Consider the following 27320-nt stretch of genomic DNA (forward strand, 5'->3'; position numbering starts at 1 on the left):
CCCTTCAGACCTGCAGAGTTTATGCTGAGAAATCAGCTGATAACCTTATGGGAATTCCCTTGTGTCTTATTTGTTGTTTTCCCCTGTTGCTTTTAATATATTTTGTCTTTAATTTTTGTCATTTAGATTACTATGTGTCTTGGCATGTTCCTCCTTGGGTTTATCCTGCCTGGTACTGTCTGTGCTTCCTGGACTTGGGTGACTGTTTCCTTCCCCATATTAGAGATGTTTTCAGCTGTTACGTCTTCAAATATATTTTCAGGTCCTTTCTCTCACTCTTCTCCTTCTGGGACCCTTATAATGTAAATGTTGGTATGTTTTAATGTTGTCCCAGAGGTCTCTTAGATATTCTTCATTTCTTTTCATTGTTTTTTCTTTATTCTGTTCAGCAGTGATTTCTACCATTGTGTCTTCCAGGTCACTTATCCATTTTTCTGCCTCAGTTATTCTGCTATTGATACCTTCTAGTGTATTTTTCACTTCGGTTACTGTATTGTTTATCTGTTCTTTTGTTCTTTTAGGTCTTTGTTAAACATTTCTTGCATCTTCTTGATCCTTGCCTCCATCTTTTTCCCAAGCTTCTGGATCATCTTCACTATCATTATTCTGAATTCTTTTTCTGGAAGGTTGCCTGTCTCCACTTCACTTAGTTGTTTTTCTGGGGTTTTATCTTGTTCCTTCATGTGGGACATATTCCTCTGCTGTTTCATTTTGTCTAACTTTCTATAATTGTGGTTTTTGTTCCCCAGGCTGCAGGATTGTAGTTCTTCTTGCTTCTGCTGTGTGCCCTCTGGTGGATGAAGCTATCTAAGAGGTTTGTGCAAGCTTCCTGACTGGGAGGAAGGGGTGGTGGGTGGAGCCTGGGTCTTGTCCCTCTGGTGGGTAGGGCTGTGCTCAGTAAAACTGTAACCCACTTGTCTGCTGATGGGTGTGGCTGTGTTCCCTCCCTGTTGGTTGTTTGGCCTGAGGCGACCCAGCACTGGTGCCTACAGGCTGTTTGGTGGGGCTCATGGTGGCCTCCGGGAGGTGAGGGTCTCAAGCCAATGAGTACTTCTCAGAACTACTGCTGCCAGTGTCTTTGTCCCCACAGTGAGCCACAACCACCCTCTGCCTCTGCAGGAGATCCTCCAATACTAGCAGTTAGGTCTGGTCCAGTCTCTTAAGAGGTCACTGCTTTTTTCCCCTGGGTCCTGGTTCACACGAGACTTTGTGTGTGCCCTCCAGGAGTGGAGTTTCTGTTTTCCCCAGTCCTGTGGAAGTCCTGTGATCAAATCCTGCTGGTCTTCAAAGCCAGATTCTCTGGCGGGGACTCCTCCCATTGCCAGACCCCCAGGCAACTGGGAAGCCTGACATGGGGCTCAGATCTTTCAGTCCAGTGGGAGAACTTCTGTAGAATAATTGTTTTCCAGTTTGTGGGTTGCCCACCCATGGGTATGGGATTTGATTTCATCGCAGTTGCACCCCTCCTACTGTCTTGTCGTGGCTTATTCTTTGTCTTTGGATGTAGGGTATCTTTTTTGGTAGGTTCTAGCATTTTTTTCTGTGGATGGTTGTTCAACAGTTAGTTGTGATTCTGGTGTTCTCATAAAAAAGGGTGAGTGCACATCCTTCTACTCTGCTATCTTGAGCTAATTCTGGAAGGAATTTTCTGGTTTTTTGTCTTGTTTTTATTGTTTACCATCTCTTCTGAGATCTGTTTCTGTTGCTTCCTTTAGGTGTAGTGATTTATTTTTCCATTGGGTAGTATAACCTTGCCGCAGTGGCTCCTTGTGCAAATACAGAAGTTTTCATACTGTAAATACCTAGAAGTAGAATTGATAGATCAAATGGGTTTACCTGGACATTTTCTAATTCATCAAATTTTTGCCATGTTACTCTCCAAAGTCATTTTGACAATTGATACTTTTACCAGCAGAGTGTGAGTTCTCACAGCTCCACTTTCTCCCATGTTGGTTTTAGCAGACTTTTTCACCTGCTAACCTGATGGCAGTTACAGCTTTTCATATTTCTCTAATTATTAGTGCTATTGAGTATTTAATGGACTTTTAAATATCTCCTGTGAATTGCCTGCCCACTTCTTAGTGCAGTATTTGCCTTTTCTTAGAAATCTGCTAAGTTTTTTATGTTTTCTAGACTCAAATCCTTTTTTAGAAATGAGTTACAAAGATCTGTTCCTAGTCTGTAGCATGTTCTTTTGTTTCTATTATTTCTAATTAACATTTTAAAAGTTGTTAAATGTTCACAAACTTAGAAGTTTGGAGTTCAGTAAAATAACCTGTTTTTTCCCAAATTAATTGAGAGTAAGGTGTTCATCTGATGCTCCATCATCCCTGAGTATTTTAGCAGCAGTTCTCTATCCTTTTGGCCTAAGAACAACTTTACAGTCTTAAAAAATTATTTGGAACTTTAGAACTTATTTATATAACGGTTATATTTACTCATATTTACTATATTAGAAATTAAAATTAAGGAATTTAAAAATTAATTTTTAAAAGACATATTACATGTAATATAAATAAAAACTTCTATGAAAAATAACTACTTTTCAAAACAGGTGGATTTGTTTCACATTTTTTGCAAATTTCCTTAATGTCTTCCTTAACAGATAATGGCTGAATTCTCATAATTGTTTCAATCAGTTGCAATATGTTATTTTGGCTGAAGAATATGAAGAAAATCAGTCCTCAAACATATATGTAGTTGGAATATTTTAATATCCTTTTCAGATAATTGAAGATATTCAATGATAACTAGTTTAAAATGGCAGTGATAAATAACTTCTTGAAGATTAACTGCAATGTAGAATTTAAACCTATATTAATGAACTTTTTCCCCCTAACTTTTTATTTAGAAATAATGATAGACTCATAGGAAGTTGCAAAAATAACACTTCACTTAGCATCCCTTAATGTTAGCATCTTATATAATTGGAGTACAGTATGAAAACCAGGAGATTGACATTGATACTATACGGGACTATAAGACCATATTCTGTTTTTTGCCTTTTTTTAGGTGTTTTTGTGTGTGTCTATGATTCTGCATGTTTTTATCCCATGTATAGGTTCACAGTTAAGATATGGAATGGTTTCATCACCTCAAAGGAACTCTCCCTCCCTACCTTGTCCTTATCCCCTGAAAATTCCTGTTCCATTCTCCATCTGTATAGTTTCATCAGTTCAAAAAATGTTGCATAAATTGAATTATAAAGTATGTAAACTTTTCAGATTGACCTTTTCATTAAACTTAATAGCCTTGAGATCCAGCCAGGTTGTTGCATATATCAGTAGCTCATTCCTTTTTTTGCTGAGTAGTGTTACCTTGTGTGAATGTACCAGAGTTTAACCATTCACTCACCAAAGGACTTTTGGATTGATTCCTTTTTTGGGTGGGTGGGGGGATTACAAATAAATGATATGAACATTGGTGTACAGGGTTTTTTAAAAAATATATTATTTATTTATTTGGCTGTGCAGGGTCTTAGTTGTAGCACGCCGGTTCTTCGTTGCTCTGTGCAGGATCTTCATTGCTGCGTGCAGGATCTTTAGTTGCGGCATGCAAGATATTTAGTTGCGGCATGTGGAATCTTTAGTTGCAGCACGTGAGATGTTTAGTTGTGGCATGTGGGATCTTTTAGTTGCGGCACGTGGGATCTTTTAGTTGCGGCACGTGGGATCTAGTTCCCTGACCAGAGATTGAACCCAGGCCCCCTGCATTGGGAGCGCGGAGTATTTATTTATTTATAATTTTGGTTGCATTTGGTCTTTGTTGCTGCGTGTGGGCTTGCTCTAGTTGCGGTGAGCTGGGGCTACGCTTCACTGAGGTGCACGGGCTTCTCATTGCGGTGGCTTTTCTTGTTGAGCATGGGCTCTAGGCGCGCGGGCTCAGTAGTTGTGGCGCATGGGCTTAGTTGCTTCTGTGGCATGTGGGATCTTTCCAGACCAGGGCTCGAACCCATGTCCCCTGCATTGGCCGGCAGATTCTTAAACACTGGGGAGTGCAGAGTCTTAATCACTGGACCGCCAGGGAAGTCCCAGTGTACAGGTTTTTTGTGTGAGCACAAGTTTTCATTTTTCTGAGGTAAATGCCGAAGAGTGAAATGCTGGATTATATGGTAGGTATATGTACCATATACATATTAGTTATACGTTATAACTAATTAGTTATAAGTAATCACTAAACTATTTTTTCAGAATTTTTGTATTCACCTCTGTTTTACCTTCCCACCAGCAGTATATAAGATATTTGGCTTCTCTGCATTCTTGTCCGCATTTAATGTTATTACTATTTTTTATTTATTTAAGGTGCTCTGACAGAGTGTAGTAATATTTCATTGTGGTTTTAATTTTCATTTCCCTAATAGCTAATGATGTTGAACACCTTACTTGTGCTATTTGCCATATGTATCTGCTCTTTGGTGAAATGTTTACACCTCTCTTTTGCCCATTTTCCAGTTGGGTTGTTTTTTTAATGTTGAGTTTTGAGAGTTCTTTATGTGTTTAGATGTAAGACCTTTGTTGAATATGAGGTTTTCACATATTTTCTCCCATAGCTTGTCTTTCCATCCTCTTAACAGGGTCTTTTGCAGTGCAAAATTTTAAATTTTTAATGAAGTTCAGTTTATCAATCTTTTTCTTTTATGGGTTGTACTTTTGGTGTCATGCCTGTGAGATCTTCACCTGGCTCTAGGTCCCAAAGATTTTCTCATTTCTTTACTTCTCCAAGTTTTATAGGTTTACATTTTATATCTAAAAATATCATAATTTTGAGTTAGCTTTTATTTAATTAATTTTAAATTAATTGAATTAATTTTTGTACAGTGTGAGATTTAGATTGAGGTTCTTTTTTTATTTTTCTCCTTCCTCCCTCCCCCCTCCCTCCCTCCTCCTCCTCCTCTCCTGTCCTCTCTCTCCTCTCCTCTTTTCTTTTCCTTTTGGCCTATGGATGTTCAGCTTTTCCAGTGCCAACCTGTGGACTTTTCATTCCATTACAATATGGCTCATTCATTTGTCTTGTAATTTGAGTGGCTCTGTTACCCATTTGTGATTTTCGAATCATCATAAATTAGTCAACTGGAAAATACTGTTTTATTGAGTTATGTAGATTTCCTAAATGTTGGCACACTTTATAGTACAATATTTTAAACATCCACATTTGTTAATAATGCCACTGATCTCATCAGAAAAGTCTTCAAAGGGCTTCCCTGGTGGCGCAGTGGTTGAGAGTCCGCCTGCCGATGCAGGGGACGCGGGTTTGTGCCCCGGTCCGGGAAGATCCCACATGCCACGGAGCGGCTGGGCCCGTGAGCCATGGCCGCTGAGCCTGCGCGTCCGGAGCCTGTGCTCCGCAATGGGAGAGGCCACAACAGTGAGAGGCCCGTGTACCACAAAAAAAAAAAAAGAAAGAAAAGTCTTTAAATACTGAGTAGCTTTTCAAGCTCATGATAAGAAGATACGTGTTTTCCAAAGTTCTGATTTTTGTTTTAACTCTAATTTTGTCATTGGCAACAAATATTCTCAGTTGTTTTATGTGAAGTGATGGGCTCACTTGCTTCATTTTTAAGAAAATGTCTGCCAAATACCTGGGTCTGCAGAGCTATGTATTCTCCTTATCTGGCTCAGGTTTGATAGTCCACATCAGGCCACTTCTAGTAACACCTTCCTTGGCTTACAGGGGCTCTGACTTCCTTTGCTAGGGAATTGGACACCCTCTTGTGTGGACACTCTTCTCATCTGCTTGGGATTCTAATTCCCTTTGTGGTTTCTTCATAGATTGTTTTAGGAATGTGGTTTTTAATTTCTACATATTTGTGAATTTTTCAGATTTCTTTCTTTTGTTGATTTTTAATTTTATTACTTTGTGGTTGGAGAATGTATTTTCCATTTTACTTACAGAAACTTAAAGTTTTATGTTCCAAAATATAGCTTGTCCTAGAGAATGTTTTCTGTTCACTTGAGAAGAGTGTGAATATTCTGCTGTTGTTTGGTGGAGTATTGATAAATGTCTCTTAGGCCTAGTTGGCTTATAGTGTTGTTCAGGTCGTCTATTTCCTTGTTGATATGTCTAGTTGTTCTACCCAGTATTGAAAGTAGGGTATTGAAGTCACTATTATTGTTGAATCATCTGTTTTTTCCCTTCAATTCTGTGAGTTTTCATTTAATATATTTTGATGCTCTGTTAGGTGCATATGTGTTTGTAATTGTTTTATCTGCTTAATGGATTTACCCTTCTATTGTTATAAAATGTCCCTTGTCTTTAGTAATAATTTTTGTCTTAAAGTCTGTTTTGTCTGGTTAGTATTGGTGTGGTATACCTTTTTTCATCATTTTACTTTCAATCTATTCATGTGTTTTAATCTAAACTGTTATCCCTTGTAGACAGCATACAGTTGGATCACTTTTTTTTTAATCCATTCTACGAACTAATGGCTTTTAAATTGAGGGTTTAATATTATCTATTTACATTTAGTTATTGATAAGGTAGAATTTGCACCCTGCTACTTTGTTTTCTGTGTGTCACATGTTTTTTGTTTCTCTTTTCCTCCATCACTGTCTTCTTCTGTGTTAGATATTTTTTAGAGTACTTTTAAAATTCTTTTGTCATTTTTTAGTGGCTGTCCTACAATTAACATATTAAGTCATAAGAATCTAGTTTGGATTAAACCACGTTAATTTCAACAGTCTACTTAAACATTGTGCCTATATAGCTAGCTCCACTCCCCCCCCACCTTTTGCTGTTACTGTCATACAGAATTACATCTTCGTACATTGTGTGCCCATCAACACATTTATAATTACTGCTTTGTGCAGTTCTCTTAAATTGGATAGGAGAAAAAAGCTATGGGCAAGAAATACATTTATAGTGTCTTTTATATTTATTTTTGTAGTTACTTTTGCCAGTGCTCTTTCTTTATTTGTATTCGAGTTATTGTCTAGTGCCCTTCCATTTCAGCCTGAAGGACTCACATTAGCACTTCTTGTAGGGCAGGTCTGCAACAAATTCTTTTAGTTTTTGCTTATCTGGGAATGTTTTAATTTTACCTTTATTGAAGGGTAGTTTTGCTGCATATAGAATTCTTGACATTTTTTGTTTATTTGGTTTTCCTTTCAGAACTTTGAGTATGTCTTCCCACTGCCTTTGGCCTCCATATTTTCTGAAAAGAAATGACTTGTGGAAGTGACTGTTAATCTTCTTATGTCTCATACATGATGAGTTGCTTCTCTTGCTGCTTTCAAGATTTATTTTTTTTGTCTTTGTCATTTAGCAGTTGGTAAGGATGTGCCTATGTGTAGATCTCTTTGGGTTTATTATCATTAAAAATTGTTCAGCTTCTTGGAGGTGTAGATTAATGTTTTTCTTCAAAACTTGGAAGGAAATTTTTGGCCCTTACTTCTTCCAGTATTTCTGCCACCTTCTCTCGTCTCCTTCCAGGACTCTATTTATGTGTATTGTTATTTAAAATGTTCACTTGATGGTGTGTGCAGATCTCTGATGCTCTGTGTATTTTTCTTCATTCTTTTTTCTTTCTATTTCTTCTGTCTCTTTTCTTTCTGTTCCTCAATGGATAATATCAGTTGACCTATTTTGAGTTCATTGTTTCTTCTGCTTGCTTATATCAGCTGTTGAACCTTTCTAGAGAATTTTTCATTTCTAGAGTTCAAAGTTATTGTACTTTGAACTCTAGAATTTTATTTTTTGTTTTTTTGTTTTTTTGTGTGTTTTTTTGCAGTACGCAGGCCTCTCACTATTGTGGCCTCTCCTGCTGAGGAGCACAGGCTCCGGACGCGCAGGCTCAGTGGCCATGGCTCACGGGCCCAGCCACTCTGCGGCATGTGGGATCTTCCCGGACCGGGGCACGAACCCATGTCCCCTGCATCGGCAGGTGGACTCTCAACCACTGCGCCACCAGGGAAGCCCTAGAATTTAATATTTTTAGTAACTTTTTTTCTCTTTATTCACATTTTCTGTTTGGTGAGACATTTTTCTCTTGCCTTCTTTTAGTTCTATAGACATGTTTTATTTTAGCTCATATTTAAAATAGCTGGCTTAAAGTCATTGTCTAGTAAGTCCAACATCTGAATTTCCTTAGGGACAGTTTCTGTTGTTTGCTTTTCTTCCTGTGTTTGGGCCATTCTTTCTTATTTCTTTGCCTATCTTGTAATTTTTTATTGAAAAACTATGGACATTTAAAATACTAAATGTACATTTAAATAACGTGAGCATCTTAGATAGCATAAAAATGTCCAAATAACGGACACTTTAAATAACAAAATGTGGCAATTATGGAAATTAGATTTTGCCCCCTTTCTGGGGTGTTTATTGTTCCTGCTTATTGTGGTTGCTGTTGGTGTAGTAACTTTGTGAACTAATTCTGTTTCATGTGGCCAGTGAAGTCACTATTTGGTTAGCTTAGTGGTTGGCTAATGATTGGGCAGAGATTTCTTTAAATGCCTGCAACCAGTAAATCTCCCAGTCTTTGCCAAAGACCTCTGTGTGTATTAGGGCATACCTTCAGCTCTCATCCAGGCAGTTAACTGCCTTAGCTGTTGCTTTCTGCTTGTACACAGCTCCAAAGTTAGTTTGTCAAAAGTGATACCTTAGGGCCTTCTCAGGTCTTGCTGAGTGTACACACAGCTCTAGCCATGCACATAGCATTAAGTGTGTACATAAGCTTCTAGATTCCCAGGAACGTGGGAGCTTTTCAGAGTTCCTATGATATCTCATTCTGAGATATTCCTTTCAATCTTTTTGATTAGTCTGTTTGCCCCAACTGTTGTTCACTGCCTTAAGCAACTGTGAGGATAAAATACTCACCTGTAATTGTTTTCAACAAACGTCCTCTTGGGGAAAAGGTCTTTTGCACTGAGTAAGTTCTGAGTTAAGTCAAATACAGATAGTGTTGCAAATGGGGTCTTTCCAGGAGCCACCAGACAGGTCAAATAGTGATAATTCGGAGGGGCTGTTGGTGAATGAAGCTTTGAATGAGCTCCAGCTTTGTTCTGTTCCGTCTGGTGTCTGCTAAGCTGAGCTGGGAATGTGGACTGTAATTTTTCAAGGCTGTCATGGATTTGGAGAGCAGGGGAAGGGGCTAGGGCAAGTTAAAATGTCACAAAGCTTGTTGTTCTTACTGAGATCCTTTCTTCCTTTTTGTAAATGCATCCTGGGTACAAGCTCTTGGCGAATTTTGAGAGTTCTGATAGAGTTTATTCCAACTGTTTTTGTCATTTTTCTTGCTGTTTTTATGGAGGAGAGAATTTTCAGAGTTACTTACTGTACTGTTTTCTCTGATGTCACCTCCACTTGGCTTTGACATCCTGTGCTGACAGGCCTCCATGTTTGGAAGTCCTCCCAAACCTCCACCCCCCACCTCACCCAGACTTTGACTCCCCCTGTCAGACCACTCTGCATAGATGACCTCTTCACCTTGCTTGGACTCGTAACTTTCCATGCCATGCCACCTACCCCTTAACCACCCCCACCCCTCCATGTAGACATGTTCCTCACCATTCTTAGATTCCAGTATCGCACACTGGTTTGTCACCACCTGTGGATGCTCTTCTTGTCCCAATAAGACTCTGATTCTCCATGCTGAGCCATCTCCCTATGAGGATACCCATCCCCACCTCACTTGAACTCTAATACCTCTTGTGTGTTACCAGTACATGTTGATATCCACCCTGTCCTGCTCAGGCTCTGATACCCTATACTGAGCTGCCTCTTGTGGGATTGTCTTTCACATCTCACCCAGGCTCTGCAATCCAAGATGCAGTGGGTCTTCTATACTTATACCTCTTTAATCTGCTTGGGCTATGACTCTTTCTGCTGTGGGACATTTTGATTTGTCACCTCCCACGATCACTCGGGTGGATGCCCAACTTGCTCTGCAACATTCAGTTGCTTTAGTATTGAGTTGTTCAGGATGCAGAATAGATGTGCTTAATTTTTTGACACTCAACAATGTTATTACAGATTTACTAAAGAAATAAGAAAAACACAGATCCTAAAAGGAACAGAGAGAATATATAAAAGACAAGTATACTGCTGTTGTGAAAGTTAACAAGAATTTGAGGTGTAAAGATTTACCTAGGAACTTAAAATAAAACCAGTAATTTTTTTAAAATTCATGTTATATAGTGACAGACATTCATAAGAGCTCCTCCCAGGAGGAGGAGGCTAGATACCTAGCCTAATCAGAAGAATGTAGGAAAGACTTTCTGGCAAAAGTGATTCCCAGAAGTCTCAAGAGATGTTTATGGGTTCATCTGGAAAGGTGGTACTTGGAAAAGGAACAGATGTGAACGGGGAAGACGTACAAGCAGAGGAGCAAACAGCAAGAGTATAGGTATGGACACAGGAAGCAGTACCTTTTGTTCAGGAAATAGAATACTGATGAGGATAGTGTATACAGGGTATGGCCAGGGAGACTAGGGAGTAAATGTGGAGAGGAGGAAAAGATCATCCCCACAGAAGGAGCAGTCCGAGCAAAGATATGGTTATATGAAAGCATTTTAAGCCTACTGTGTCAATAGTATGGTAAGACTGGAATGGAGAGTGTATTAAGGGTGCAAAAGGTAAACATGGAAAAGATAGATTGGAGCCTGATTATGGAGAAACCTAATGTGTGTTTATACATATGTGTAGGTATATGTATGTGTACTTATTTGTGTGTGTGTTGAGTAGGGGAGTGGCTTCAAATCAGTGATTTAGCCTGAAGATGCTTAGTCTGGCATCACTGGTTGGGATGGAGAAGGGGTTGCTGTTTAGAATTTAGAGTCAGGGAGATGAATTTGGAATCTTACGTAATAGCTTAGTGAAGGTTAAGAATATGGTAAGAGTTGTGGGGATTGGGCACAATAAGAAGTAACACGGAGTTTGAGACGCTTGGGAATTGATCATTCGAGGAAGCCAGAGGGAAAAGAAATAGAAAAAGCTAAAACTTGGTGTAGAGATTGGATTATTGTTTAGGATTTAAAATTAAAACTGTGAAGAGGTAATTGGTTTAAGAAATGCTGGGATGGTCAAAGGAGAAGTTATCAGCAGGCTCAGCTCCAAAAGTGGGACTTGTGACCCAGGTTGTTAAGATGTTAAGAATTGATTGATTGGCAGCTCTGGAGTGTAAGAGTCTTACATTGTGAGGACACATGGGAAAATGACTGAGCCTGAAGACAGTGAACACAAAGGAGAATGCAATACAGAACTCTAGTGGGTAGAGGGGAGAAGTGTTTGGAACTTTAGTGACTTGAGAATGGCATGAGAAAAGGCTAAGTTTATTTAAACCTTAGGCCTCATGTGTAATATGGACAGTAGAGATTTGATATAATCAGTGGAAGGTTAAAAACTGAGAGGATAAACCAACATGAAGCCAGTGACTTATGATTAGGGGCTAGTTAACACCAAAAGACTAAGAGTGTTCCACTTATGAGACTTTGTTCCCCTTACATAAAGGAAACAGTAAGTTGTGGATTTCAGTATGTTGCTCCCTTTGTGTGTCAAGCAGGTTTCAGCTAATGTTACTATTTTGTTAGGTTTCCCAGAGATTTCTACTTGCTGTTATAGGATGAAAAAAATTAAGGAATATATGAATTGGAATGTTTTCATTTTTTAAAAATTGAGCATATCAGTTCATTGTAATTCAGCATTGTTCTTTTTCTCCTTTTGCATTAGTCTGCTTTGCTTACTTATTAGTACACTATGTTGCTAGTTTAATTTTATCTTTTATGCATGACATCATTAATTCAGGTGCCCAGTGAGAACTAGATAAAAGTTTATTTAGATGATGATAGTGTCCTTTTTATGTAAAAAACACTCACTGTTTTCTCTTTCCTCACATCTCCCTTGGGGTTTTCTTGGTAGTATTTCCTTTCAGGTCCAAAGTTTGGACAGAAGTTTTTGAATTCGTAATTAGAATGTTTCCTTAATTCTAGGGAATAGTAATAAATGGATTAGAAATGTGAGACAAAAAGTAATCATTTCAAGTCAGTACTTGCAGGGTATAAAATATATTTTAGGATAATTGTTTTCAATTATATGAAAAAAATTTATTAAAATTTCCTGCCTTTCTGTTTCCTCTGTTTCTGTTCCCCAAACAAGTTGACAAACAGCTGTGACAGAAGCAATCTTAAAATAAACAAAAGTATCTTAAGTTGAATAGTATATGTCATAATATCACTCAATGAAATCCTTTGTATCTTGTTATTGTAGTGGTAACTCTTGATAGGTGTGGGAAATGACACAATTCTATATTGTGCCTTCTATATTTTTCATTTTAGTTTTTGTTTTATTGAGTTATAAAAGGTATTTTGAAACTAATCATTTATATTTACTAAAGAGGAAGGAATTCTAAAAAATTATTATCTGGGTTTTTTCATTTGTTCTTTCATTTATGTGTTAAATACTTAATGGGCATCTAGTATTGGCCAGGTTCTAGGCTCTGAATATACAGCTGTAAACCAAACAATCAGAAGTCCTTGCTTTCAGAGAGCTCACATTCTTGGGAGAGAGGGAGACAATAAACAAAATCAATCATTAAGTATATTTTTTGCCAGGTAATGAGTGCTGCGAAGAAAAATAAAGCAGAGGAAGAAGAATAGGAAAGAGATATTTTTATTTTATATGTTGTAGTCAAGAATGAGATATTTAAGTAGGGAGCAAGCAATGTGGATATTTGGGAGAAAGGACTATATAGAGAGAGAAAGGACTAGAGCATGAAAGGGCTCTTGAAGGTCAGAGTAAGAGCCTGGGAAACCATCAGATTTTTTAAAGTAAAAGAGTGACATAATCAGGCTTAACAGTTAAATGGATCACAGTGATTGCTAAGAGAACAGTTTGTTGAGGGGGTAAAGATGGAACGTAGGAGGCCAGAAGGCTAACAGTCCAGGCAAGAGGTGATGGGGGCTTTTAAATGCGGAGGTAGTATGAAGTGGTTGGATTCTTGGTAGATAGAGCAATGGTGTTTTCTGATGGATTGGATGTCAGATTGAGTGAAAGAAAAGTCAAGGAAGCCTCCACGGTTTTTGGCCTGAGCATTTGAAAGGATGCACTTGCCATTTATTGAGATGGAGAAGAAGATTGAGAAGATGGAACACATTCAGGAGTTCAACTTAAGTCATTTTAATTTGAGATGCTTGTTACATATCCAAGTAGAGATGCCAAATAGGCAACTGGATATACAGATCTCTGGAGTTAAGGAAAAACATCCAGGTTGGAGATGGTATTTGAGCATCGAGAGCGTGTAGGTAGCATTAAAATAATGGGACTGGGTGAAATCATCGAGTCCCTACTTGAAAGTGAGTACGACAGAGAAGAGATGTGAGTCCTGGGAATTTCTTATGTTTGGAGATTGCGAAGATGGGAAGGAACCAGCACAGGCTACTGAGGAGTGCCAGTGAGATACCAAGGGAGAGTGGTATCCTGGAAGCCAATTGTAGAGTGTTTCAAGGAGAGAAGGATGATCAGTCTTGTTAAATGCTGTCGATAGTTTTGAGTAAGACAAGGATGAGGAACTGACTGTTAGACTTACCAATGTGGAAATGCTGAAAGTTTTTTATTAATATGTCAAAATATAAACTCTGAAAAATATTGTCTGCTTTTATGTGAAGAGGAAAAGGAATATACATGTTTAGAACTAGAATTATTTGGGGCAGGAGTCCTTAGTAGTAAGTTGGTTCAAAACAAATAAAATTTGTGATTTTCTGGTTCTGAGCCTACATGAGAAAAAAAAAGGCTGCTATAGCCTAAAATATGATCTAGCTAATAACATACAGCATTGACATTGTGTCCAAATCAGTATACCTTTTCTTAAGTTGTGAGCTCCCAAGGGAAAAAACTCTGTTTCCTCAATTCAGTTAATATAACACTTAACATGGTACCTAACTTTGTGGGAAGATACAAATAAGTGTGATTCTTGTAAATGATTTTAATAAGTTAAATTCTTATGTATTTATATAGGAAAGAATTTGTAATAATTTATTCAAGTAGCTGGGTATAAGTGGAAATAACGTATCCATTAGTTATGTATGTATGGTATAGTAGAATGCGGTAGCAGAAAGATTCCTAGAAAGTAAAGCTTTGGTTCATTCCTGCCTCTGCCACTGATTGACTCTGTGAATAAAGAATCAAAGACTTGGCTATCTAGAATCAGCTGTCAGTACCTAGTTAGGTGACAAGAAAATGTTTATGTTGGCATTAAAAGGATAGTAAAGTCATTTTCTGTGCAATGATTTCTTAAAACACTTTTCTCTTTGAAATTAAGTTTAAATATCTGATTTCATTCTTTTAATATGTTATATAGTCTTAGTTTGTAAGCTATAAACAAGTTTTGAATTTATCCATACTATCAGGGATACTCTCTCAATTTGACTTAGTCATTTAGCTCATATTTATTCAGCATCTGCTATATTCCAGACTGATACAGATGCTAACAGTATACCTGTGAAGAAGAGAGACAAGGACTCTATCTTATGGAAGTCTTATGGAGTAAGACTGCTTTCAGGGGACCTCGGGGAAAAATAGAATTTTTTAACCAAGAAACACATTATCTGAGGTAATCTCATTGCTCTGTCTTCTGTAGTTTTTTGTTTCAACCAGTACTTAAGAGCAGATTCGTTCAGCATTGAAAAAGTTCTGCTCTCATTGAACTTACATGCCAGTTGGGGAGAGGGAAGAGTATAAAGACATATAAGAAACAACGAGTAAAATACTTTCATATAATTTAGAGGTCATTGTTATAATAATCGTAGGATATGACAAGAGTTATAAATAGTGGAAATAGGCTTATTAAGTATGTGGGTAGCATGAAACTTAGATAAAAATTACTAAATTGAGGGCTTTGTAGAGTCATCTGTGTAGTTTCATCTACTGTCCATATATGCCTCATTGCCTGAAGTGGCTTCTGTGGGCTCAGCAGGTTTTTACAATCCATGACTTTAAAGACCACCCTACTATACCAGGCTAGCCCTGGTCTGTTCACATAGAGAGGCAAGGGTCTGGAGAGAGAGAGCAGAAGCATGCAAGGCCTCTTGCAGTCTAAATTGGTACAGAATTGTTTTTGTTACATTCTATAGGTTAATGAAAGTTAAAAAGGCCAGCTCAGGTTGAAGGCATGGAGAATCAGGTTCTAGCACCTAAGTTTTGCCTCGGGCCTTATTTTCTGTGAAACTCAGACTATGAGATTGTCTATCACGCTACAGTTTTGTTTTGTTTTGTTTTTTCTTTAGCCAATGTCCTTGAATATGCTTAAATTTTTTTTGGTATAAGTACTATTAAGGTATGATTAATAAAAATAAAACAATACAACATTGTAAATCAACTATACTCCAATAAAAAAATTTTTCAAATTATATATAGTCCCATTACCTCCACAATAAAACAGTCCATTATTTTCCAATTTTCTTTTCTAATGCTTTTCCATATACATAAAACATTTTGCAGTAATTCCTCCTTGACTACTTATCATAATATATTCAGCATTTTTTTCTTTTTTAACCTTACCCCAACATGATAGTCATTACCACTACTGAATTATCTTCAAAAATGTTCCTAATGGCACAATACTCAAATTTTGAGAGATCTGACAGATTATTTTCATTTTTGTTCTATTATTGACTCTGTGGTTTTACTATTAATGATACTCATAAAAATTTATATATAAAGATTTTCTGACCTCTGCTTTTCTAACATGTAGCATGATTGAATAAAAGATCAAAGAACTTGATATGAACAATCACTTAGTATAAAATGTGTTGCAAAATATAGTCACTAACAATAATCTGATTGTTAGCTTTATAATTTTGTGCAGTTTATATAGAAGAGATGAATTGTTTGATATGTTCACTCAAAAAATATTTGTCATATGCCAGGCATCATTGTAGCCTTCTTAAATACAAATACAAATAAAATATGGAATTGACCTAAAAACAACAAAAACAAAAACACCCTGCTTCTTCAGATACAACTGCTTGCAACTTGTGGTCTGTGGTACTTTTGCTAGTTTTATATCTTTGTATATATATCTTTTCATCAAGGGCTCCTTGTCCTAAAGTTTCCTTCACTGCACTCCCACTTAAATTTTTTCTTTCTGCTTATAGTCCAGTCAGTTGAAATATGTACTTAACCAAATCAAGTGATATCTATGAATGGGTATATATTTTTATCTTATACTGAACAAGATTGAGAGAATCTTTTCCCAGCCAATTTGAATTGCTTATTCACTTATTTTAAAAATTTTTGATTTTCAAAATATGCTTTTTTTAAATGTGCCTTTTAAACTTTCACTTATTTAAGAAACGCCAGTATACTTCTTTGTAATCTACATATGGTAGATTTGTATCGTCCATTGTATTTTATTTTTTACATTTTTCTTTTGAAATAATTTTAGACTCATAGAATTTATAAAATTATTAGTACAGAGAGTTCTCCTGTACCCTTTACTTATTTTTCACCAATGATAACATCTTACATAAATGTAGTACAATTATCAAAACCAGGAAGTTGACATTGGCACAATGCTGTTAATGAAACTACAGTTCTTGTTTGAGATTTCACCAGTTTTTCCATGCAGTCTTTTTTTGGAGGATGGGGGTTCATAGTCCTATGAAATTTGATCACATGTGTAGATTCTTGTAACCACCAATAACCACCACCACAAAGTACAGAACTATTTCATCACTTCAAAGAAGCTCCCACATGCTACTCCTTTATAGTCACACTCTCACCCTAGTCCTAAGCCATGATAACCACTGATTTGTCCCCATCACTGTACTTTTGTCACTTAAGAATATTATGTGAACAGAATCATGTAGTTTGTAACCTTTTGATACTTTGTCACTAACCCCTAATGCCCCTGAGATTCATCGAAGATTTTGTGTGCAAGGATAGTTCGTTCCTTTTTATTGTTGAATAGTATTCCATTGTATGGATGTACCACAGTTTATCAGTTCACCCAGTAAAAGGCGTTTGGGTTGTTTTCACTTTGGAGGTATTACAAATAAAGCTGCTGTGAACATTTGTATACAGATTTTTGTGTGAACACAAGTTTTTATTTCCCTAGGACAAATATCTAGGGGTGCAATTGTTGGGTTGTGTGCTACAAGTGTATGTTTAACTATGAGAAACTGCCAAATTGTTTTCCATAGTGACTCTACCGTTTTACATTTTCATCAGTTTCTCCACATTTTCATCAGCACTCGGTAACATCTGTATTTTTTTTTTTTTTTTTTTTTTTTGTGGTACGCGGGCCTCTCACCGCTGTGGTCTCTCCCGTCGCAGAGCACACGCTCCGGACGTGCAGGCCCAGCGGCCATGGCTCACGGGCCCAGCCGCTCCGCGGCATGTGGGATCCTCCCGGACCGGGGCACGAACCCGCGTCCCCTGCATCGGCAGGCGGACTCTCAAGCACTGCGCCACCAGGGAAGCCCCACATCTGTATTTTTAAATTTAGCTTTCTAATAAGTGTGTAGCTATATTTGCATTTTTCTAATGGCTAATGATGTCCAACATGTTTACATGTGCTTATTTGTCATTTTTACCTTTGGTGGAGTGTCTCTACAAGTCTTTTGCCCATTTTCTAATTGGATTGATTGTTTTCTTACTGATGAAAGGTGTCCTTTATGTATTCTTGGTACATTTTCTCCCAGGCTGTAGCCTGTCTTTTCGTCCTCTTAACTGAGTGAAATACAGTGCAAAAGTTTTTAATTTTGATGAAGTCCAGTTTATCAATTTTTTCCCTTTAATGTTTGTGCTTTTGCTGTCTTATTAATTCCTTGCCTAACCATAGGTTATAAAGAGTTTCTCCTATGTTTTCTTCTAAAAGTTTTATAGTTTTTTTTTTTCACATAGATCTTTGATCCGTTTTGAGTTAACTTTTTTATAAGGTATGAAATTTAGGTCAAAGGTCTTTTTCTTGCTTATAGAGGTCCAGTTATTCCAACAGCATTTGTTGAGAGGCTGTTCTCCTCCATTGGGTTGCTTTTGCATGTTTGTCAAAATCAACTGGACGTTGCCAAATGCTGGCGAAGATGTGGAGCACCAGTGCTGGTGGGAATGCAAAATGGTATAGCTACTTTGGAAGGCAGTTTGTTAGTTTCTTACAAGACTAAACATACTCTTATCATTACAACCCAGCAATCACTCTCCTTGGTATTTACCCAAATGAGTTGAAAGTTTATGTCTGAACAAAAACTTACACAAGAATGTTTATAACAGCTTTATTAATAATTGCCAAAACTTGGAGGCAACCAAGATGATCTTCAGTAGGTGATAGGTGAATAGATAAATAAATTATGGGACATCCAGACAATGGAATATTGTGTAGCAGTAAAAAGCTATACAGACCCAGAAAGAAATGGAGGAAACTTAAATGAAGGTCATTTTTTATTTCTTTCATCATTGTTTTATAGTTTTAAGCATACATATTCCGTATTATATATATACTTAAGTATTTAATTTTTTGGAGTGATTGCAAATGGTATTAATTTTGGTTTCCACTTGTTTGTTTCTAACAAAGAGAAATATGATTGATTTTTGTGTGTTGACCTTGTTTCCTTTGACCACGCTAAACTCTCTTATTAGTTCTATGAGTTTTTTGAGAATCCCTGTAGTGTTCTACATAGATAAACATTTCATCTCCAAACAGGAACAGTTTTATTTCTTCCTTTGTAATCTGTATGTTGTTTCTTTTTCTTGCCTTATTGCACTGGTTAGGATTTTAAGTACTGTGTTCAATAGGAGTAGTAAAAGCTGTATTGATTTGTTTATATGTCATTGAAGATTTTTGCATCTCTGTTTCTGAGGGCTGTTGGCCTGTAGCTTGCTTGCTTGCTTTTTTTTCCCCTTATTGTTGTTGTATTGTCTTTATCTGGTTTTGGTATCAGGATAATGCTGGCTTCATAAAATGAGTACTTCCTGGAAGAGACTGTGTAGAATTGGTGTTATTTCTTTTTTAAATCTTTGTTAGAATTCTCCAGTGAAATCATTTGTGCCTAGCAATTTCCTTTTTTGGAAAGTTTTAAACTATTAATTCAGTTTCTTTAGCAATTATAGATAGGACTATTTAGATGATCTGTTTAATCTTGGGTGAGTTTTGGTAATTTGTGGTTATCAAGGATTTGGTCCACTTTAACTTGTTGAATTTAAATCCAAAGAGTTATTATTAGTGTTCTCTTATTATTCTTTTAATGTCTGTGGAGTATTTAACTATATTCTCTGTTTCATTCCTGATATTGGTAATTTGTGTTCTCTTTTTTTTTTCTTTGTCAGAGTTGCCAAATGTTTATCAATTCTGTTGATCTTTTTAAGGAACCAGCTTTCAGTTTTATTGATTGTTATTTATTGTTTTTCAGTTTTCAATTTCATGGATTTCTGTTCTATATTGTATTTTCCTTCTGCTTGCTTCGTGTTCCTTTTGCCCTTTTCAAGTTTCTTGATGTGGGAACTTAGATTATTGATCTGCAGTTTTTCTTCTTTTCTAATGTAATCTAATATAATCATTCAGTAATATGTATTTCCCTTTAAGCACTACTTAAGCTACATCTCATAAATTCTGATATAGTTTTATTTTTATTCAGCTCAATATATAGTTTAATTTTCCTTATTACTGTTTTTGACCCACAGATTATTTAGAAGTATGGTGTTTAATTTTCAGGTGTTTGGAGATTTTTGTTATCTTCCTATTAGTGATTTCTAGTTTAATTCCATCATAGTAAGAGAACATACTTTGTATGATTTCAGTTCTTTAAGATTTTTTATGATATAAGATATAGTCTGTCTTGGGGAATGTTGCATATGCCTTGAAAAGAATATGTATTCTACTTTATCAAATGGAGTATTCTGCAAATGTCAATTTAAATCCATTCGATTTATGGTATTTGTTTGTTATCTTATATCCTTGCTAACTTTCTGTACTGTAGTTTGTCCGTTACTGAGAAGGGTTTTGAAATCCCCAACTGTAATTGTGGATTTGTGGATTTTTCTTAGTTCTATCAGTTTTTACTATGTCTTTTGAAGCTCTGTTCTTTGGTGCATACACAGTTAGGAAATGTTTTATCTTATTGGAGAAATGACCATTTTCTTTTTGTAGTCTAATCTCCCTCTTTGTCCCAGGTAGTTTTCTTTGCTCTGAATTTTATTTTGCTATTAATACATCCACTCAAACTTTCCTTGATTAGCATTTGCATGGTATAACTTTTTCTATACTTTTAACCCTCCCCCTTTGTTATTAAATTTGAATTGAGTTTCTTGTAGACGGTATATAGTTGCGTCATGTTTTTAAAAACTCATTCTGACAAATTCTTTTAATTGGTGTGTTGAGAATGTTTACATTTAATGTAATTATTGCTACATTTGGATTTAAATGTGCCAGTTCATAATTTTCTTTTTGTGCCCTCTGTTTTTCTTTTTTCTCTTTCCCTGTCTTACTCTGGGTTACTTGAACAAAGATTTCAATTTATCTGTAGTGTTTTTGAGTATACTTCTTTCTATATTTTTTCTTGTGATTGTTCTAGGAAATACAACATACATTCTTAAGTTATCATAGTCTACTAGTATCAACATTTCACCACTTCAAATACAATGTAGTAATCTTCGCATCACTCAGGTCCTTTCACTCTCATTCCCTTGTCATATACTTGTCTTAGTACCTCTATATACATTGACAACCACCTCAGAGATACATTCTTTGCTTTCAGCAGTCAAACATAATTTACAAAACTGAAGAGGAAAAGAATTGCCAGTTATATTAATCCATATTATTACTCTTTCCATAGATCTTTCTTCATTCCCGATGTTCTAATTTTCATTCTGTTTGCTTTCTTGTCTGAAGGTCTTCCTTTGACAATTATTTTAGAGCAGATCTGCTGGCATCAAATTCTCTTTGTTTTCCTTCATCTCAAAATGTCATTATATTTCCTTCATTCCTGAAGAATGCTTATGCTGAATGAAGAAGGCTTGGTTGACTTCTTTTCTTTTTCAACACTTGAAAAATATCACTTCCTTAGGCCTGTTTGATTTCTCATGAGAAATCCACTGTCATTCAAATCATTGTTCCCCTATAGGTTTATGTTGTTTTCTGGCTGCCTTAGTTTTCAGAAATTTTATTATCATATTCTGGGAATGAATTTCTTTGGGTTTTTCCTGTTTGGGATTTGCTCAGCTTTTTGTCTCTATAAGTCCAACCCCTCCCCGCCAAATTTCAGATGTTTCAGTCATTGTCTCTTTAAATAATTTTTCACCCCCATATCCATTCTTCTCTTCTGGGATTCTGAAGAAACAAATATTAGACGTTTTGTTTCTGTCCCACAGCTTACTGAGGCTCTTTTGAGTTTTTTTTTTTTTTTTTTTTTTTTTTGCGGTACACGGACCTCTCACTATTGTGGCCTCTCCCGTTGCAGAGCACAGGCTCCGGACGCGCAGGCTCAGCGGCCACGGCTCACGGGCCCAGCCGCTCCGTGGCATGTGGGATCTTCCCGGACCGGAACACGATCCCGTGTCCCCTGCATCAGCAGGCGGACTCTCAACCACTGCGCCACCAGGGAAGCCCTCTTTTGAGTTTTTAAAATCTCTTTTCTTTCTGCTGTTCAGATTGGATCATTTCTACTGATCTTTCTTCAAATTCACTGAATTTTCAATAATCTCCATTATCCTATTGAGCCCCTCCAGTGAGTTTTAAAATTTCATTTATTATATTATTTGGCTCTAAAATTTTCATTTGATTCTCGATTTACCTTTTATTTCTTTGTTGAGACTTTATAGTTATTTGTATGTTTCCAGAGTATATGTAGTTGTTGGAGCATTTTTTTTTGGTTTTGTTTTTTGAGACCTGCTTTAGAATCCTTGTCAGATAATTCCAACATCTGTCATCTCATTGTTGGTATCTGTTGATTGTCTTTTCCCATTCAAGTTGATATTTTCCTAGTTCTTGGTATGATGAGTAATTTTGGATTACATCCTGGACGTTTTGAGACTTATAAAATTTTGATTTCTTTTTAAGCCTTCTGTTTAGCAGTCACTTGTTTTGTTTCAGAATACATGCCCTAACCCATTTTTGTGGTTTTTGGTTCCAATATAGTTTTTTTTCTTTTACATCTTTATTGGAGTATAATTGCTTTACGATGGTGTGTTAGTTTCTGTTTTATAGCAAAGTGAATCAGTTATACATATGTTCCCATATCTGTTCCCTCTTACGTCTCCCTCCCTCCCACCCTCCCTATCCCACCCCTCCAGGCGGTCACAAAGCACCAAGCTGATCTCCCTGTGCTATGCGGCTGCTTCCCACTAGCTATCTACCTTACGTTTGGTAGTGTATATATGTCCATGCCTCTCTCTCGCTTTGTCACAACTTACCCTTTCCCCTCCCCATATCCTCGTCCATTCTCTAGTAGGTCTGTGTCTTTATTCCTGTCTTACCCCTAGGTTCTTCATGACATTTTTTTTCCTTAAATTCCATATATATGTGTTAGCATACGGTATTTGTCTTTCTCCTTCTGACTTACTTCACTTTGTATGACAGACTCTAGGTCTATCCACCTCATTACAAATAGCTCAATTTTGTTTCTTTTTATGGCTGAGTAATATTGCATTGTATATATGTGCCACATCTTCTTTACCCATTCATCCGATGATGGACACTTAGGTTGTTTCCATCTCCAGGCTATTGTAAATAGAGCTGCAGTGAACATTTTGGTACATGACTCTTTTTGAATTATGGTTTTCTCAGGGTATATGCCCATTAGTGGGATTGCTGGGTCATATGGTGGTTCTATTTTTAGCTTTTTAAGGAACTTCTATACTGTTCTCCACAGTGGCTGCATCAATTTACATTCCCACCAACAGTGCAAGAGTGTTCCCTTTTCTTCACACCCTCTCCAGCATTTATTGTTTCTAGATTTTTTGATGATGGCCTGGTGTGAGATGATATCTCATTGTAGTTTTGATTTGTATTTCTCTAATGATTAATGAAGTTGAGCATTCTTTCATGTGTTTGTTGGCAATCTGTATATCTTTTTTGGAGAAATGTCTATTTAGGTCTTCTGCCCATTTTTGGACTGGATTGTTTGTTTTTTTGTTATTGAGCTGCTTATAAATTTTGGAGATTGATTCATTGTCAGTTGCCTCATTTGCAAATATTTTCTCCCATTCTGAGGGTTGTCTTTTGGTCTTGTTTATGGTTTCCTTTGCTGTGCAAAAGCTTTTAAGTTTCATTAGGTCCCATTTGTTTATTTTTCTTTTTATTTCCATTTCTCTGGGAGGTGGGTCAGAAAGGATCTTGCTGTGATTTGTGTCATAGAGTGTCCTGCCTATGTTTTCCTCTAAGAGTTTGATAGTTTCTGACCTTACATTTAGATCTTTAATCCATTTTGAGATTATTTTGGTGTTAGGGAGTGATCTAATCTCATACTTTTACATGTACCTGTCCAGTTTTCCCAGCACCACTTATTGAGGAGGCTGTCCTTTCTCCACTGTACATTTCTGCCTCCTTTATCAAAGATAAGGTGACCATATGTGCATGGGTTTATCTGTGGGCTTTCTATCCTGTTCCATTGATCTATCTTTCTGTTTTTGTGCCAGTACCATACTGTCTTGATTACTGTAGCTTTGTAGTATAGTCTGAAGCCAGGGAGCCTGATTCCTCCAGCTCCGTTTTTCATTCTCAAGATTGCTTTGGCTATTCGGGGTCTTTTGTGTTTGCATACAAATTGTGAAATTTTTTGTTCTACTTCTGTGAAAAATGCCAGTGGTAGTTTGATAGGGATTGCATTGAATCTGTAGATTGCTTTGGGTAGTAGAGTCATTTTCACAATGTTGATTCTTCCAATCCAAGAACACAGTATATCTCTTCATTTTTTTGTATCATCTTTAATTTCTTTCATCAGTGTCTTATAATTTTCTGCATACAGGTCTTTTGTCTCCTTAGGTAGGTTTATTCTTAGATATTTTATTCTTTTTGTTGCAATGGTAAATGGGAGTGTTTTCTTGATTTCACTTTCAGATTTTTCATCATTAGTATATAGGAATGCCAGAGATTTCTGTGCATTAATTTTGTAGCCTGCTACTATACCAAATATATTGATTAACTCTAGTAGTTTTCTGGTAGCATCTTTAGGATTCTCTATATATAGTATCATGTCATCTGCAAACAGTGACAGCTTTAGTTCTTCTTTTCTGATTTGAATTCCTTTTATTTCCTTTTCTTCTCTGATTGCTTGGCTAAAACTTCCAAAACTATGTTGAATAAGAGTGGTGAGAGTGGGCAGCCTTGTCTTGTTCCTGATCTTAGTGGAAATGCTTTCAGTCTTTCACCATTGAGGACGATGTTGGCTGTGGGTTTGTCATATATGGCCTTTATTTTGTTGAGGAAAGTTCCCTCTATGCCTACTTTCTGCAGGGTTTTTATCATAAATGGGTGTTGAATTTTGTCGAAAGCTTTCTCTGCATCTACTGAGATGATCATATGGTTTTTCTCCTTCAATTTGTTAATATGGTTTATCACATTAATTGTTTTGCGTATATTGAAGAATCCTTGCATTCCTGGAATAAACCTCACTTGGTCATGGTGTATGATCCTTTTAATGTGCTTTTTAGGGGTATTCTGGTCTGCCCTGTTTGTATGCCACCCCAAGGCCAATCTGAAAAATAGGTGATATTCCACACTGCAGTTCAGTTCTCAAAGCATTTGTTGTTTTCATTCTGGTTGGTTTCTTGCTGAGCTTCTAAGGAGTGTGCTTGGGAATACACAGATTGAAAGAATCCCTTTCTCCAGCTCCCTCCTCTCCATAATTTTCTCCTTCTCCCTCTGGTTGTGAAGGAGTGGTGTGCTGTCTCTTTGCTAACATTTGCTTAGTGCACGGCAGGGGATGATCCACAGGATTCTTCCTCATAGTACAGCTTTTGCACCAGTGGGGAGGGAGAGGGCTACCACTTCTTGGCTGACATTTACTAAGTACAGGGTGGGGATGGTCAACAGGGCTCTCCTCCATAGTTTCCATGGCTGCAGTACTGATGCCAAGGGGGATGTGTACTGCTTCTCTTCAAGTTAGTGCAGAGCTGGGTGTTTGGCAGAGTTTTACTCTACAGTCTTTGTGGCCTCAGTGCCAGTTGGGAGGGGTGGGACAGACTTCTTCTGTGGTGTTCAAGTGGAATAAGGAGGGGTATAGTCAAAAGGGTTCCATCCTGCAGTGCTATTCTCTTCATAGTCCTTTGACTAGAGACAGCAGACTTTTCTTGGACCTTGTTTTAGTCCATGCTTATTGGTGTTTTGTGTTTATGGGCTTCTCTACTGCCCAGGCCAGGATATATAGGAAATAAAAACAAAGCAAAACAAAAAACCCCTAGAGTACTAACCACCAGGTCATCTGCAAACCAAGGTTCCTAACCAGTCTGCCTTCTTTTCTCTACCTTTCAGAATATTCTGCTAGTTGCTTCATGTATTTTGTCAGGGTTTTAAGTTGTAATTAATGTGAGGAACAAGGTAGAGTGGGCTTATTCCATCTTGTATGGAATCAGAAGTCTTGTTTATTGTAATTCAAGATTCAATATTGTAAAGCTTTCACATCGGCATTTAAGGTAAGACTAAGGAATATATTTAGTATATATGGTCTATTGATGTGGTTTTTTAAGTAAATAATTATTAAATGTGATAATCATCATTATAATCTTATACCAAGAATAGATCTTATTAGGTTAGTGCTGTCTCACTTCCATCTCCCCTCATCTTTTCAATCTTTGTGGATCATTTTGGGTCAGTCATGTTACCAGTGAACATTTTCTACTTCTAAGAACCTTTAATCCTTCTCACTATCAACTAAAAAAGCTACCTTTGCAGTTCCTAGAATCTGGTAATTAGCTGCAGATAGAGCAGTTTTACCGTAGTGATTAAGAATATAGGCAGTGTACCACCTACATTGGAATCTTAGCTCTGCCACTTTTCCAGGATCACAAAGCTAATTACTAAAAATATTTCTGTGCCTCAGTCGTCCCTGTATGTAAAATAGAGATAAGAATTTATCTCATAGAGCAGTTATAATGTTTGTAAATTCCATACAATAGTGCTTGTACATAGAAAGCACTCAGACATTAGCTGCTGTTGTGATTTCTCCCACTTTTCAGCTCTTAAAAACATTTGCAGTTTGGTGACTTGCATACCTATCTTACCTCTTCCTGTTAGATTGTAAATTCCTTAAAGAGAGAGCCCGCCTTGTTAATTTTTATAATTTTTCAATGGATTTTGCAAAGTAGAAGGTGTTCGATAAATATTTACTGTATCAAATCTTAGGAAAATAGCAAAATTTTCAGTAAGATTGTTTTTCAGAGCCCATTTACTTAATATAAATTTATAACCTAAAGTAATATAATACTCTCTCTGTATTATATTTCAGGAATTCTAATGAATCATTGATTGACCAGCACCATTTTACCAGTTGGAATGAGTTATCAGAAATGGGCATAGTGCTTTTAGATCCAACACGTAACAGATGGCGATTACTTCTTGAAGCCAACACCTTTTTTGATTGTGTAGGATTTTTGTCTCTTCATCTTTGAATTCCAGTTTCTGCTGTTGGCAAATAAAAGGAGTTCATGTAGTTTTTGCCCAAGCTTGAGTCACCATGAGTAGTAGTTTAGGAAAAGAAAAAGACTCTAAAGAGAAAGATCCCAAAGCACCATCAGCCAAGGAAAGAGAAAAGGAGGCAAAAGCCTCTGGAGGTTTTGGGAAAGAGAGCAAAGAAAAAGAACCTAAGACCAAAGGGAAAGATGCCAAAGATGGAAAGAAGGACTCCAGTGCTGCCCAACCAGGGGTGGCTTTTTCAGTTGATAATACGATCAAACGGCCAAATCCAGCACCTGGGACTAGAAAGAAATCTAGCAATGCAGAGGTGATTAAAGAGCTCAACAAATGCCGGGAAGAGAACTCAATGCGTTTGGACTTATCCAAGAGGTCTATACACATATTGCCATCATCAATCAAAGAGTTGACTCAATTAACAGAACTTTATTTATATAGCAACAAATTACAGTCCCTCCCAGCAGAAGTGGGCTGTCTAGTAAATCTCATGACACTTGCTCTAAGTGAAAATTCACTTACCAGTTTGCCTGACTCTCTTGATAACTTGAAGAAGCTGCGGATGCTTGATTTACGGCATAATAAACTGAGAGAAATTCCTTCAGTGGTGTATAGGCTGGATTCTCTTACCACTCTTTACCTTCGCTTTAATCGAATAACTACTGTGGAAAAAGACATCAAAAACCTGTCAAAACTCAGCATGCTTAGCATTCGAGAGAACAAAATCAAACAACTACCTGCTGAAATTGGTAAGAGGCCTTGGGTTACTATTATT

At 36.9% G+C, this 27320-nt stretch overlaps 1 protein-coding gene across 6 annotated transcripts in view; it reads left to right on the top strand.

The window, feature by feature from the left end:
* The window catches only part of SHOC2 (SHOC2 leucine rich repeat scaffold protein), a 112327-nt gene that overhangs the window by 40475 nt on the left and 44532 nt on the right, over positions 1-27320 (top strand). For 3 of the 6 annotated variants that reach the window (XM_027112564.1, XM_027112569.1, XM_027112568.1), the window contains exons 1-2: positions 763-814; positions 26364-27294. In XM_027112564.1, the coding sequence (XP_026968365.1) occupies positions 26592-27294 (703 nt within the window). In that variant the 5' untranslated portion in view covers positions 763-814; positions 26364-26591. Of the gene's footprint in view, positions 1-762; positions 815-14416; positions 14540-26363; positions 27295-27320 lie in introns of those variants that run through there. The other 3 variants (XM_027112565.1, XM_027112567.1, XM_027112566.1) reach the window with 2 other exon arrangements.

This window comes from Aethalodelphis obliquidens, unplaced genomic scaffold (genome assembly GCF_003676395.1).
Source record: "Aethalodelphis obliquidens isolate GAN/ISIS:26980383/991018 unplaced genomic scaffold, ASM367639v1 scaffold11, whole genome shotgun sequence".
NCBI lineage: Eukaryota > Metazoa > Chordata > Mammalia > Artiodactyla > Delphinidae > Aethalodelphis > Aethalodelphis obliquidens.